This window comes from Chrysemys picta, chromosome 1, assembly GCF_011386835.1.
Source record: "Chrysemys picta bellii isolate R12L10 chromosome 1, ASM1138683v2, whole genome shotgun sequence".
Taxonomy (NCBI): domain Eukaryota; kingdom Metazoa; phylum Chordata; order Testudines; family Emydidae; genus Chrysemys; species Chrysemys picta.
The window spans coordinates 120,141,796-120,156,264 of NC_088791.1; the positions used below are offsets into that span (position 1 = coordinate 120,141,796).

The following is a 14,469-nucleotide window of genomic DNA, read 5'->3' on the forward strand; positions in this document are numbered from 1 at the left end:
TATAATTTTTATACTATGTGGGGACGAAGGGCTTTTTTGTGACAACTGACTGTTAGAAACTCCAAATCACCCTCCAACACAGAAGTTAACATGTGGTCCCTGGTTTTTCCTATCCATCCTGCACACCCAGTAAAACCTTCTTAATTCTGTTTTGCTGAGATTCTTTGCTAGTGGAAATTTCTTGAATGCAGGGTAGGGTGGAAGGGGTTGCAATCCTCTTTGTTAATGCTATCAATGGAGAGCAGACAGTTTTCAAAGAGCACGACAACAAGGCAAGCAGGTATTATGTCATCGCCCATCCATCATTCTGTATGTCAGCCTTTCAATAAGTCCAATCAACAATCTCAACAGGATCATTCACAGTAAAGGGGCAATTTATTCAGAGAGCTTCTGAATCTAGTGTCTTTTCCCCTGAAACATCTTTATTTTTTTTTAATTGAATTAAATACATTTTAATACATTTAAAATACATTGCACACTGCAAAGATCAGGTTGTTTTTGCCCAGCATTGCTAACTAAGCATTAAACATTTTGATTTGTTTGAGCTTAAAGTTTAGTTCATTTTTTCCCATTTGCTTCTTGGGGTTTGCATATATTTACAGCCTCTGCATTTAATGGCCACATGCCTTATTTTCACAGATGGCCAGTGGAAGACTTTTTTCCTTCTTCTCGCTCTCTCTCTCTCTCTCTCTCTCTCTCTCTTTTTAATAGAGCCTGCTTTTGGTTTTGCTACATTTGTCACAGTGCCACCACTTTCAGCTAGTGAGTGCCCACGCATGGTAGGGAATGATTATGGGATGAGGTTTTTGTCAAGCTTTATGTGGATTCCTCCTTTTGATTTTAAAGCAAACTTTTTTCTGGTTGACCTTCATCCCTGCTAAAAGTTCATATATGTGTATATAAAGGGAAAATCGTGTGTTTTTTTGGATACGTCATTATTGTGGGAGGCATGGGCAGGGTTAGCTAATAAAACAAGCGACGCACCAGGGAGGGGCAAATTGTGCCCACAGATGTGCGTGTGCAACTCCCATTGAGATCAGTAGGAATAGCACACAAACATGTGAGGGAAGAACCCTGGGTCCTATAGTGATGCCAAAGTCTGAATGGGCATGTAGCCTGGCTTCTCTGTTCACTCCTTGGAGTAATCACCCTCCAAATCGAGTTCAAGACAACATTTGCAGCGTTGCATGGGGAAGCTGCCCCTGAAGCTACCTGTACCAAACTCAGCATTACTAACCCCAAACATTCAAAACGCATGAGTCAGCCCCTCTCCCCATCTCCAAATCATGGCTTAAAGAAAGCATGAGGATTTTTTTTTAAATGATTTTGAATTTGCCTTGCAGTTTCTGAGCCTCCAAGGGTCACGATTTTAAACTTTGCTCTACCATACCACCATAAAGGCTGGAAACCGGTTTTGTTTTTTTGTTTTTAAATGAAATCTTAGATTCTCACAAAATCATAGCCCAAGGAGCTGGAGCTTTAAGTAAAACAACAGGTATGTCAAGAGTCACAATAAGATCATGGCCAATATCAACACTTATATCTGGCCTGGGAGTAAGCAGAACCTGGGCCTCATTCTCCTCTAACTCTCAATTGTGTAAATTGGGAATAAAGCCACTAAAATCAAAGGAGTTAAATTAGTGTTAGTGAGAAGATGACCAGGCCCATTTAGTCTGGACTGTCAGGCTTTTGCCAGTGCTAAAATGCATGTATTCATTTATTTGAATTACAAACAGCCTCTAGCATCCTGGTGTGTGTGTGTAGAACTCTGCTCTTTGTTGGAATGAGCACGATGTTGATCCTGGTGAGCAAACAAATCAGGCGTTAGTACGGTTTGGAAAATCTGGCAGTTTTCTACTCAGGAGATAGTCTAGATGGAAAATGTGTGAATCTCTTTATTAGGGCAGAGAGCATTGCTGAAATGTTAGTCAGTGGCTTAGCAGCTTTCACACCTAGGAAAAAAATTGGAAGAAAATAGTCTGTACATATGTAATGCTTCTAAGTAATTGAGTCACTCATTGTTTAGTAAACAATTACCAGCAAAGTGGAGTCCGCTTTCTTAACTTTGTGTTAAATGATGCAGGCCCTCCCTCCCTCCCCGGATATCCTGTATGGGCTGTGATTTCCACTTCATTTTTTGGTGTCCCACACTTTTTCTCTGATTAACCCTTCATTGTCATCATAGACCAAATGTTATGGCACTTTCTCGCCTGCTGGGAGGAACACTAATACTTTGTGTTTATATTCCATTTTTCACCCATAGATCTCAAAGCATTTTACAAAGGTGGGTATCTTTATCTCCATTTTACAGATGGGGAAATTGAGGCACAGAGAGGTTGAGTGACTTATCCAAGCATGTCAGCTGTGAAGTCAGGAATAGAAACCAGGTTCCCTGACTCCCCACCTATTCTCAGTTCAGTAGATCACTGCTGTGTTCAGTTGAGTCCTGGAATAAACATGGCAAAACCTTTTGCAGGAGGGAAACAGCTACCTACACCGCTTTTTCTACCTCTCCTCCGCCCCTTCTCCGAGAAAAGGGGCTTCCACATTTTTTTGAAGTCTTGACTGTTAACTTACAGAGGTCACCACAAAAATACATACTGGACCGCTAAGCCCTCTTCATCTTTGCAAAGATAATTCCCTGTTCCTTTAGATTTGCTGCTTTCTACCATTTTTAAAACAGTTTGTTTTAGGCAAAATGTTTTCTAAACAGTACCTTACTTGTTGAGGAAGTTTTAGTTTGTGGAGTGAAACATTAATAAATACATTAGGGGCCTGATCCAGAGGCCATTGAAGTCAATGGGAGTCTTTCCATTCACTTCAGGGATCTCTAAGTCAGGCACTGTATGAATTCAGTGCTAGTGGAAGATGCGGAAGTGGCAGCTCTGGAAATTGAAGGCCTATATCCACAAACAAGTGCAACACAGGAAGTAAACGTGCATACTCCATTCCACTAATGCCCATTAGTTCAATCTGGAGTCCACCTCTGAGGATAAGAGAGTAGTTAAGACTTTGCACGGTCAATTCAGAGCTTCTCTGTTTTATAGTCAGGACAACTTTTTACTAGAACAGCTGCTAAGACACCTGTTTACTGAGGCCACCAAGGGTAGCTCACCAAATAGCTATTAGTCACTTTTGAACCAGGAGTTCAAACGACTGGGTTTGAACAGACAACCAGCAGTCAAAGGGTTTGTACCCACTTCCCAAGCCATCCAGTTCCAATTGAGACTGGAATTGAAGAGTTTTTTAAAACAAGTACCATAAAATCAGAAAGGCCCCTCAAATGAGGAGTGTTGTTTTAATTCTTTTAATTCTGCTTTTAGATTTGGTGAGTGGATTATTATTCCATAGACAAGAAAGAGATCTCAGATAAGAAAGAGTGAAAGAGCTGAGGGGGTGGTGAATACGTTGTTTCTTCATATTTAACTTCGATGAAGCAACAACAACAAAATCCGCAACTGATAAATTGTTGTGACATTATAAATAATCTTTCATCTTCTTTGGTGGTCCATAGAGTTTATATAATTGGAAGGTTAAAACCCTTCTTTGTTGTTTCTTCCCTTTTCATTAGTACAGTAGAAGGCTATAAAATAGTGCAGCCAGAGGGGTTTAACAATTACTAACTCAACATTTGAAAGTCTCACTCAATTTTGTCATTTTATGCATGTGCTTTTTATGAGTTTTATAGCCCTACAAGCAGGATCCATTGTAACAGTTGATCTGTAGCTGATCTTATTATATTTTATTTTGCTTTTCCTGATAACACACGTCACCAGCACGAATCCCAGTTCCACAGTCACAGAGGAAGTATGGCTTGTGGTCATGGCACTGAATTGGGATTCAGGAGATCTCAGTCCAAATCCTGGCACCACCACACACTTCCTGTGTGACCGTGGGCAAGTCACTTAATTTCTCTGTCTCGGGTTCCTATCTGTAAAACAGGGATATAAATACTTCCCTACTCCACAAGGGTGTTGTGAGGATGAACTCATTAATGTGTGAGAGATACTATGATAAGCAACTTAGAAAAACCCCTTCCCAAAAATACAGAATCAAATTCACTCTTGGAGTAAGAATGCAAAAGTCAATGAAGGTGCATTCCATTATGTCACCAGTAGGCTTACCGCATAGTGTTTAAAATGGGAAATCTTCTGCCTGCATCTGGATGTAAATAAAAACAACATCCATGTGTATTTGGCATGTTCTAGGAGGGAAAATACAGGACTAAGGGCCCGATCCTTCAGTTCAGTGCATACAAGCTCCCAAATTCCCATCTCTGCTTCTGTATTCTGAGAGTTCTAAGGCAACTAAGAGCTAGTCTACACCAGAAGCACTACATCAGCACAGTTGCACTGATGCAGCTGCACCGCTGTAGCAAGTCTGGTGAAGTTACTATATTCTGATGGGCGAGAGCTCTCCTGTCAGCATAATAAATCCACCTCCGCGAGAGGCGGGAAAAGCTCTTATTCACACCCCTGAGCAGCATAAGTTATACTGAAGTAGTGGTAGTGTAGACCTAACTCACTTAGCCTCTCTGTCCCTCATTTATATTGTTTATACTCACCTATCTCACTGGGGAGTGGTAAGATTCCCTTAAGAACTTTGGATGAAAGTCAATGTATAAATGCAAATTATTACGATGCTTATTACTTCAGTGGACACAGGACCTTCACTTGGGATTTTGTGACTGAAAAAAGGTTAGTTTAAAAAGGTCTCACTTATGTCTGATAATGGGATAGGACTCTCATTCTTTTTATGGGCTAGAAAAAATGTCTTAAGGTGGCTTCTCAGAGGACAACTAAAATCTCCAATGTGGTTATCCAGCCAGAGAATGCTTTTCTGTAGCCAAGCTGAAAGGAACTTATATTGCAAGGCCCTCTTGCATGGACTAGTGGCTGATCTGATCTGACCGGCACTTAAAAACTCCTGTGTGCGCTGATTGAGTGGTATATGTGAACAGTTATTAATAACTGTGGTGTACTGAGTGGAGTCTCTGTGCTCACCACTATACAACATGTTGCAGGGTGCTGTGGACCCTACCTCGGAGTCTTACAATCAAAGGCTGATTTGAAAACTAGCCTCTCACCTCAGGTTTTTTTGGTAAATGTTGCCATCCAGCAGATTTGCTCCATATTGCCCTTTAGGAATTAGACACATACTTCCCTTAGTGCAGTATGTGGCACAACTGGATGACCAGAATCAGAGGGGCACCTAACAAAGTATCAGGGCAGGCAAACCATCCATTTCTTCTGCTCGACACTGTATATAAGGAAATTACGGCAAAGGGCCACTTGCTCAGTCAATGCACTCAGGATTTTTAAGTGCAAGATCTGACAAGCACGATATCAAAATTTCATTTATATAGACCAAGTTTATGGTTCATCCAGGCTGCTGGACAAAGGGATTTTTCTTAGTCTGATCCTGTCAGTTCACGTGGAATAAAGAGAAGAACATGAATTTGATAGCTGTGTCTGACATGTGGCTGCATCCCTATGAGCTCAAGAAAGTGTATGCATATCAAACTTGAATGAAAATATTCATATCAAGGAAACTGGGTATAGATGGAGGGGGAATTGAATACGAAAGAGCGGACAGCTTCAGTAAAATGTTTAACCTTGAATTAAGCAATTTGAGAAAGGCTTTTGGCAAAACACAACCCTAACAGAGTTCAGCATACTCTAAGTGTTTGCCAAGTACCCCGGCCAAATGAATGTCTCAATGGGGGGGATCTGTCACCATGGGCCCAGCATTCACATTGCCCTACTGAATTATGGAGTAATTCAAGAATGGAAGCATGCACATAATCTCAGATGCATGTTCAGCTTTCTTACCAGAGCCCAAAATGAGGTGGGGGAAGGGCAAAGGGTGATTAGGGGAATATATTAGAGTGTGTTCATTTTCCAAACCTTGCAAGGTTTTGATTCACATCTGGGTAGCAGTAGGAGGAGTTCCGGCAAAGGTCATCAGTCTGTTCAACAGATGTTTTGACTCCTCATGCTTTGTTTCTTGTATGAGAGAGAGAGACCGCAATCAAGTTCTTGTCATTTTTAGATCAGTGTTTTGTTAAGTTATGACAGCTATCCATGACAGAGAGCCAAGTAACTTTTGCAGCTGACCACGTAACTGAGTCTGACGGTGATGCTTAGTCATTTTATTTGGTCCGGGACTGTGTGTGTGTGTGTATTCTTTTCTTTCTTTCTTTTTAAAAATATAATTAGAACATTGCTTGGAGCCCTGCCACTAACTCTCCAACAGATTACTTTCTTTGGTTATGCCTTAAAAAACTTCTCATCTGTTTGTGGCTATTAACTCTTCCTGATTGGCTGTACTCTGTAGAACCAGTTAAGCCAATTTGGAAGTATTTTCTCATGTGTGTTTTTCTGATTTTGTCTGTCACTTTTATAATTCTCTGGTCCTCTTGAGTGGGGCTATTTTCAGGATTGCTCCTTGCAATATATTTTCTACTGCTTTGTCTATTATGCTTTTAAATGACCCAAGCAATGGGCTTTGTTGCTCCCATAGTGAGACTATGCTACAGTCTAATTGAACTGACCATCAGGATAGTTTCCCTCAATCTCTGCCTAATTTTGTCATAGAATCACAGATGTTACAAATGGAAAAATATCTATTAGCTCCTCTGGGGCCTGATCCAAATTCCACTGAAGTCAAAAGAAAGATTCAGTGGGAGCTGGCTCAAGCCCCTACTCCAACGCTGGGCCAGGGCAGGATTTTTCCCTACTGTATATTTTCATGTGGCTTGGACGCTCATTTTAAATCTGACTCTTTTTCAAGTAGCCCTTGTATCACGTCTGTGGTTCTCGGCTAGTTCTACAACTCCCAACAACAGACTTGGTATTACTTGATCCAGGTTGTAACATATGACATTCACTTATTGCTTGTATCAGTGGTTTTCAACCTTTTTTCATTTACGGACCCCTAAAAAAAAAGTCAAATGGAGGTGCAGACCCCTTTGGAAATCTTAGACATAGTCTGTGGACCCCCAGGGGTCCGCGGGCCACAGGTTGAAAACCCACTGGCTTATCTCATGGATGGTATTTGCTACTTGAAGTATTTTAGGGAATATCAATCTATTTCCTTCAAAAATCTTAGCACTGAAGGGATCTTTCAGGACATCATGAGAGTGTCCCCACAAGAAGCTGTGATATAATTGCTAAAATGAGTTCAGGGTCTAGCTCAATGCAAAGTGCACTGATGTTTCATTTCTTTCTGACCTTCAGTGGCAAGTAACAATTGCGCTCATCCCTGTGCCACTGAGCCCATCATTTGTAGCACCTGGCAGCCTTCGTATCATTTATTATGTACTTACACAACTACTGCGGTGATAGGGAGCAGTGGGAGTTTTAAGTACTCGTAACTGGCTACCAAATTACGATAACTATGATTAATGGATCCTTTTTATGTGTGAACTTGAAACCACTGTGTATCCCTATTTGGAGTCACTAAATAGATTTTATGAGATGAGGGTGGATTGGCATTATCAGCATGTTGCAGTTAATTTGTGGGGGGAAGAGAGCCCTTCTTCCATTGTTGCTTGTATGTGGCCATTAGTATTTTCAACTTGCATTGAAATATCATCTGAGAAAGGTAAGAGAGAGTTTCCAGCTAATGAGATACTGCTACCCACCTAGTGTAACCTCCTTTGGTAAAACAATAAGGGATAATTGTGCTTATCTGCGCTTTTCATGTCTGGAGCTCCTTTCTACTAATCATCATTTTGTGTTGCACATGTGTTTGTTTTACGCATTTTTTTTAATGTCAGGTTTGGAGGAAAACTGCTGCAGCTTGTGTAGTGGTTAGACTGCATGACTGGGAATCAGAACATGACCTCTGTGCCCAGGATTTTATAAAAGTGCCTAACCCCACAGTATCTTAGTACCTGTGTTCTGTCCTCAAATCTACCACTTTTCCTCTTTTACTGCATGATCTTGGGAAAGAGAGTTTCTGTGCCCAATTCACACATCTGTTGCATGGGTAAAATAGTACCCACTTCACACAGAGCACTGAGTTTTAATGAGAATTTCAAAAGTACTTTGAGAGCATCCATGTGAAATGTGCTATTCAGGTACCACATCTTATTATTAATCATACATGGTGACTTTCATTCCCCACCTTCTGTCATGCCCCAGTAGGTGTTTTGCCTGTGTAAGGACTGCAGGAATTACCCTCTCTCTTCAAGATATTGATTATTTTCCTCTTTATTTTGATAACCATTGTTCCCACACTGGGGGCTTCTGGATTTTTGTTTGAAATAACCATATTTCCTTACTTCGGTAGCTGCTAGTTGTCACTGAAGTGTAACAGCTGTACCCTTTTTGACTTACAGGCTGTTCTGATGTATTGTAATTAAAGTTAAATAACACATTCCCTCTCTCCCCCTCCTCAGCCCCCATATGCCATCCTCTCCCTTTCCCTGCTCTTGGACTGACTGATGGTTAACGTAAGTCATGGCACAAAGGGGCATGACAAAAGCGCAGCGTTCTGTTTTGACATCATCTGTTTTGGAGTGATATCCTGTGAGAATTAGCTCAACTTCCACTTTATAGTTACTAATTGAATTATTTTATTATACTGCATGTTTTAGTAGCAGCAGATTAGGGATTGCCTTGATGCTGAAATGTAGTCTGGACTTCCCTCTGATCACTTGTACCTTTGAGCCTTCTGGTGAGTCAGCTCAAAGCCATGTGGCTGAACAGTGCAGCTCAAGAAGTCGGCATTCTTCTGTTGTTCTTTTCTACCCTCCGATGACCATTTTTCCTCTCTCACACTTCATCTAATGTGGCTGAACCTCAAAATGCCAGATTCTTTGCAAGATGGACAGCTTCATAGTATCTGTAGACTTGTTAAGTCAAACCCTGATAACAACCCATACCCAGTGTGTGCTTGGTAGATGGCAGGGCAGAATATTCCATGACTTTAAGACTGAATCAAATCATGTTGGTAGAATGTGGTTCTGAATGTAACTGCCCCCAACTTTGAGTTGCATTTACTACATAAAGAAGAGCTGTTAAGCCAGTGGTCTTTGCGCTCTCAGCTCTGTTTCTCTAAGAGGTTTATACATGATTCAGGAAAAATCATGTTTTAGTCTAAAAAAGAATTTTAAAAATCCCATCATATACCCAAATATCAGAAGACAGTGGAAGTTTTTGATACTTTAGGCTGACAGTGACTTTTTTTTAAAATGGCTTCTGTCCTAAATAGGTTTGGACTATATCATTATGGTCTAGGGAAGTTGAGGGTAAATTGTTTCTTGAGAAAACCATTGACTTGCATTATAGATCCATTGCAGGGGGAAACAAAGTAAACTCATTACTGACTCTTTTTCTGAATACTCTCACATTGTGTTGGAAATGAGTGATGGGCTAACTTAAGAAGGGTAAGTAGTTTGGTTCAGTTATACACCTGAAAAGCTTGGGTGATTATTTGAAGCGTCTCCAAACTAACTGAATCTGATGTGGCTGGAAATGTCACAAACACTTTCTCACTTGTGCTAGGCTGGCCCTGCTGTTTCTAGTTGGATTGGAAATACCACAAGAACAGTTTGTCTTGCATTGTTTTGGCAGTAATGCATCCAGTTGCAGCCAGAACCCAGAAGTGCAGAGGTGAGCCAAGATGGAAGACACTGGGGAGGGATAGGGAGTTAACACAATATTACATAAAGCTTTGGGGTGTTCAAAGCAGAAGTGTGGTTTGAGGTTCATTTCTAAATTTTAAGAAAAGCCTTCTCAAATACAAGATACATGAGTTTAAATCTTTGGTTGAACGCAGGATCAAATTTATGAATCACCTCTCCATTTGTTTTTGTTTTTTTTCTTTCCTGCTTTCTTCTACAATATGATGAATTATCAGGCTACATATAATCATTCTAGGGTCCCAGATTGCCAGGTGATCTAATGTTGTTTTTTAGTTTTGTTGAAATCTGACAGTCATCAAGAAAGGAACATATATCAACGGAGCGGTAAATTTTTCTTCAGGAGAAAGCTCAAAAGGATTTTTTCAACCAGAGTCACTTATAATTTGACACGATACCATTTTGTTAGCTTTGCAAAAGGAAAACTGCCTACATTTTGAAAATATGGTATTGTTTTCCAGAAAGATTTATTCTTACACAGATTATTGCCAAGAAAATAGAATATTAATGCAGAACATACCTCAGTACAAACAGCAGATAGATGGAAAATGGAACTCCTTTGCATTGGTAGATTTAAGCAATTCAAAAAGAGGAAGGGATGTATTGAATAGGATGTTGGAATTATTTGCCTTGGGATATAGTGCTGGCAGTATCTTTAGACATTGTAGCCTGACCAATTTCTTTAATTGGCAGCATATACTGTCTTGCTGCAATCCAGGGACCCCGTTTCTTCCATGTCATAGATAGTCGTGACAGGGATGGGGCAGACATTCTAGATGAGAACACCAACCACTGCCCAAAACTCAGATTGAATCGACACTGAATCTTTCCTGGGACATGAAAAAGTTTAATCTTAGTATTTGCTTCCATAGATTGCTTCCAAAAATACTAATAAAAACAATTAAGAGAAATGTTGCATGTCTCTGCATTTTGAGTTTAGGCTGGGAGGAGAAATGGAGCTGCAGATATACTGCAAGAAAGCCTGCACCTTCTCGATTTCCAAACCAGTTTTGACGACTCAGGAGTGTAGAGAGGTCCAATATGCGTTGTGCATCCAAAGTTTTGGGTGCTTAACTGAACCAAACTTTACAGCCTTACAAGGTTTACTCATCACTACCTAATCAGCCAAATTTTAAAATGGAATAGTAGACTCTTAAATCAAATCCATCCCTGAAAAAACATGTGTGTGTGTTTTTAAAGCCTTTTCCCAATAAACTCTTCAGGTTTGTTATTCCCCTTCCCTCCCAATTCTTCTAAATTACCTATGAACTTTGCAATTGGATTTCCTGATCCAAGTCCAGTCATCTTCCCCATACAGGACAAAACAACACTGGAGAGCCTGACTCAACAGCTGGCAGTAAAACAGAATGAAGATGGGAAATTTAGCCATGCTATGATGGATTTCAACATGAGTGGGGATTCTGACGGTCAGTAGGAATTCCTATTTCTAGTTATGTATGTGCAGAAGAACACAAACTCCTTTTTGGAGGATAGGAGTGAAGGGCTGGGATAAGCGAGGAATGGCCACTAACCAAGGCAGGAGAAATTATTCATATTGTGGTGGTTTAGATCTAGGGGCAATTTTATCATTCTGTGTCATGCACTCCATTTGTCAAGGCTGGACCAAGAACACATTTATGACTGTAAAAATGAAGGAAAGGAAATAAAGAGATGTTGAATAACTGAGATCACACAGATTATAGAGCTGATCATCTATAGATGATGCATATGCTAGGTCTGTGGGAGCTTGTTTGGATTTGATGAAGCAAGCTTAATGCTTTTTTCTATCTCTGCTATTGCTTTTGTTATTGTGGAGGTGTAAGCACAAGCAAAGGCAGCTGTGCAAACGTTCATTTGCTAGTTAAAGACTTGCTTAAAAAAGCCCCACCTAATGTTGCCATATAGTAACACCCTTCTCATTACAAAGGAGGCAGGAAACAGGTAATGTAATACATTCAACATATTGTAAATTAGAAAACAAACAAACAAACCTCCATTCATAAAATTTGGGTTTTTTTAGGTTATTAAGCAGTAAAAGAACGCTAAAAGAGCTTTACATTTTTTGTCTGCAAAAATGAATGTGGCTCTTCATCAGATCAGATTTATACCATATCCTACTATATTTGACCAATATATTTATAAACTTGACACAAGAAAAAAGAATATGATACACTTGAAGGATTCAAGGAGAAGAGAAAGCATGGTGAATGCAGTTTGAACATATGTTTATTGAATGTGCCCTGTGTGATGAAGGTTACTGAAAGCACAAATTAGGTATGATTTTCTCCCCTCTTTTTAGGAAGTGCAGGTGTCTCAGAATCTAGAATTTATCGGGAATCCAGAGGGCGTGGAAGTAATGAACCCCATATCAAGCGTCCAATGAATGCCTTCATGGTATGGGCTAAAGATGAGCGAAGGAAGATCCTTCAAGCCTTTCCTGACATGCACAACTCCAACATTAGCAAGATACTGGGTAAGGAAATTAATAGAGCACTGTATTTTCTGTAGCAGAACTCCTTGGTTTTGACTGAATATTTTAGAGATTTTAGGGCCTGACTGATAGTTCATAGACCCTCTGCTTATCCACATTATAGTTTTGGCAAGGACAACAGCAATACAAGGTTCACCATGCTGCCCAACAGTATGCATCAGCCATGATCTGGAGAGCCCATTCAGCTTGCCAGTTGTGGTGGTGGTTTTTGGCACGAAGACACTGGCCTACCAGGAACTAGACAAAGAACTCCAGCTCATTCCCACGAACCACTGAATAATTATAAGATGACTTTTTGTTACATTTTTTGGTGACAGCTTTTGTTTACTGACTCTTATTTATCTAATTTTTTTATAAGGCTGCCCACCATAGTATCTGATTCATAACCTAGTGTGCTGTGTTCAAATGAATGATCTAAAGATGAAAGTCCTGTATTCTAAAATATGTCTCTTTTTAAAAAGAAAACTGGTAGTATGATATTTCGGTCATATTACGTCTCTAATGCATGATCCATACACCAAGGATATTCTGAGAAAATTCACTTAATCAGAGAAGAAACATTAGAACTTATGTGTATATCCCCATCCACTCTCCGTATCCCACACAATACATATTTGCCACGGATATTTGCTAGTAAATCCCATGCACCAGTCTTCAGACCTTTCTATACTTACTTAAACACTTAGGCCAAATTCTCCCCTACATTAAATCCTTGGGACACTTTGAAGAGTAGAAAGGGAATAACTGAGGACTGAATTTGGCTCATAGGGCTAGATTCACCAAGGAACATAGGCATGGGGAGGCTGAGCGTTGCCAGGCCTAACTTTTAGGTGCCTAGAAAATCACTGGAATCCTCAAAGCCTGAGTAGGCACCTACGCTCTCTATTCAGTGAATGAGATTCACAAAAGTCAGCAGGGTCAGGCCGTGGCTCTGCAGCTGTGCAGAGCATTGCGCCAGCAGCGGGGTGAGCTGAGGCTGCGGGGAGGGGGAGCAGCAGGGGAGGAGCCAGGGGCTGGCTAGCCTCCCCGGCCAGGAGCTCAGGAGCCGGGCTGGAGGTTACTGCGGGCCGTAGTTTGCCCACCTCTGTTCTAACCACTGGATAGCCTGGGGTTGGGTTTCCTCAATCTCTCCTCTTGAAGCTGTTCCATTGTGGCTACATAATACAAGAATCATTGTTCTGGAGAGAGAGAACAAACATGAGCATACAGGAGAATAACTCTGTCGCCTTGTGCTTAAAGTACTTACGTAGGAGGTGGGAGACACTCAGGATCCAGTCCCCCTGCTCCAGTGAGTCTTTAAAATTACTTATCCACAGTGCAACAGCTGAACCTGAGGGAGCCTCACATCAGAATACCCCACAGCCCAGTGGTTAGGACATTCACCTCAGAGGTAGCAACCGCCAGCTCAGTTCCCTTCTACCTCTCAGGTGGAGGGGAGACTTGAACTGGACGTCTCCCATGTCTCAGGTGAGTACCTAACAACTAGGCTATAGGCAAGGTCCTCCTTTTCTTGCCATTTTATGTAAACTTGCCTATAGGTGCTCAATCTGGTAAGCGAGGTCTGAGGCCGCTTATCAAATCAGGCCTGCAGCTGAGTTAGGCAGAGGAATGCCTATCTTCCCCCAGTTCATGAATCACTCAAGGGCATAGGCATCCTGCCTGTCATGGGACTGCAGTACACATACTCAGAGGCAGAAACACAGGCACCTACGCAACTTATACAGGAAAAATCACTGAGCGATTTTAGGCGCCTACAGGTTTGGTGACAGCTGAGCAGGGGTTTTGTGAATTCAAGTGGGGCCTGATTCTGGGATTTAGGTGCCTACGTCCTGTTGTGGATCAAGCTCACAGAGGCCAATGAATTACCCTCGTTTGTTTCTAAAATAAATTATCAGTGAGTAAATCTAAGATGTTACACTTTTCTACCGATACAGTGTTGTGCTATTATACATTTTATATATGAGGCAAGAGGGGTGGGGGGCTAAAAGTGTGAGCATGAAAATATTTGCCTGAGTAAGGTCTGGCTGGTTTTTGGAATGGCATGAGAAATTTAATTGGATATAATGACAAGGTTAAAAAGGCTTGACTAGTTAGAAGGGTGGTGACTATGCTCAGGTTGGACTGGTCAGAGGTATTAGAAGATAAGGTTAGATTGGTTAGAGTGATATTATGATAAGGTAGCAGCAGGGTGGAATTAAAGACGAGATTAAATTAATTTAAGAGGCAGCACATATTGGTTCTGATACAACATTATCCCTTGATTAAAAGGGTGGCATGAGCTGATTAGATTAGTTAGAGGAACAGGACAAGAAGGCTAAATTGGTGGTAA

General features: G+C 40.9%; 1 protein-coding gene across 39 annotated transcripts in view; it reads left to right on the forward strand.

The window, feature by feature from the left end:
• Window positions 1-14,469, forward strand: part of SOX5 (SRY-box transcription factor 5) — an 807,001-nt gene that overhangs the window by 780,549 nt on the left and 11,983 nt on the right. For all 39 annotated transcript variants that reach the window (XM_065568283.1, XM_065568279.1, XM_065568369.1 and 36 more), the window contains 2 exons: window positions 10,968-11,076; window positions 11,949-12,122. In XM_065568283.1, coding sequence (XP_065424355.1) covers window positions 10,968-11,076; window positions 11,949-12,122 — 283 coding nt within the window. The remainder of the gene's footprint in view (window positions 1-10,967; window positions 11,077-11,948; window positions 12,123-14,469) is intronic.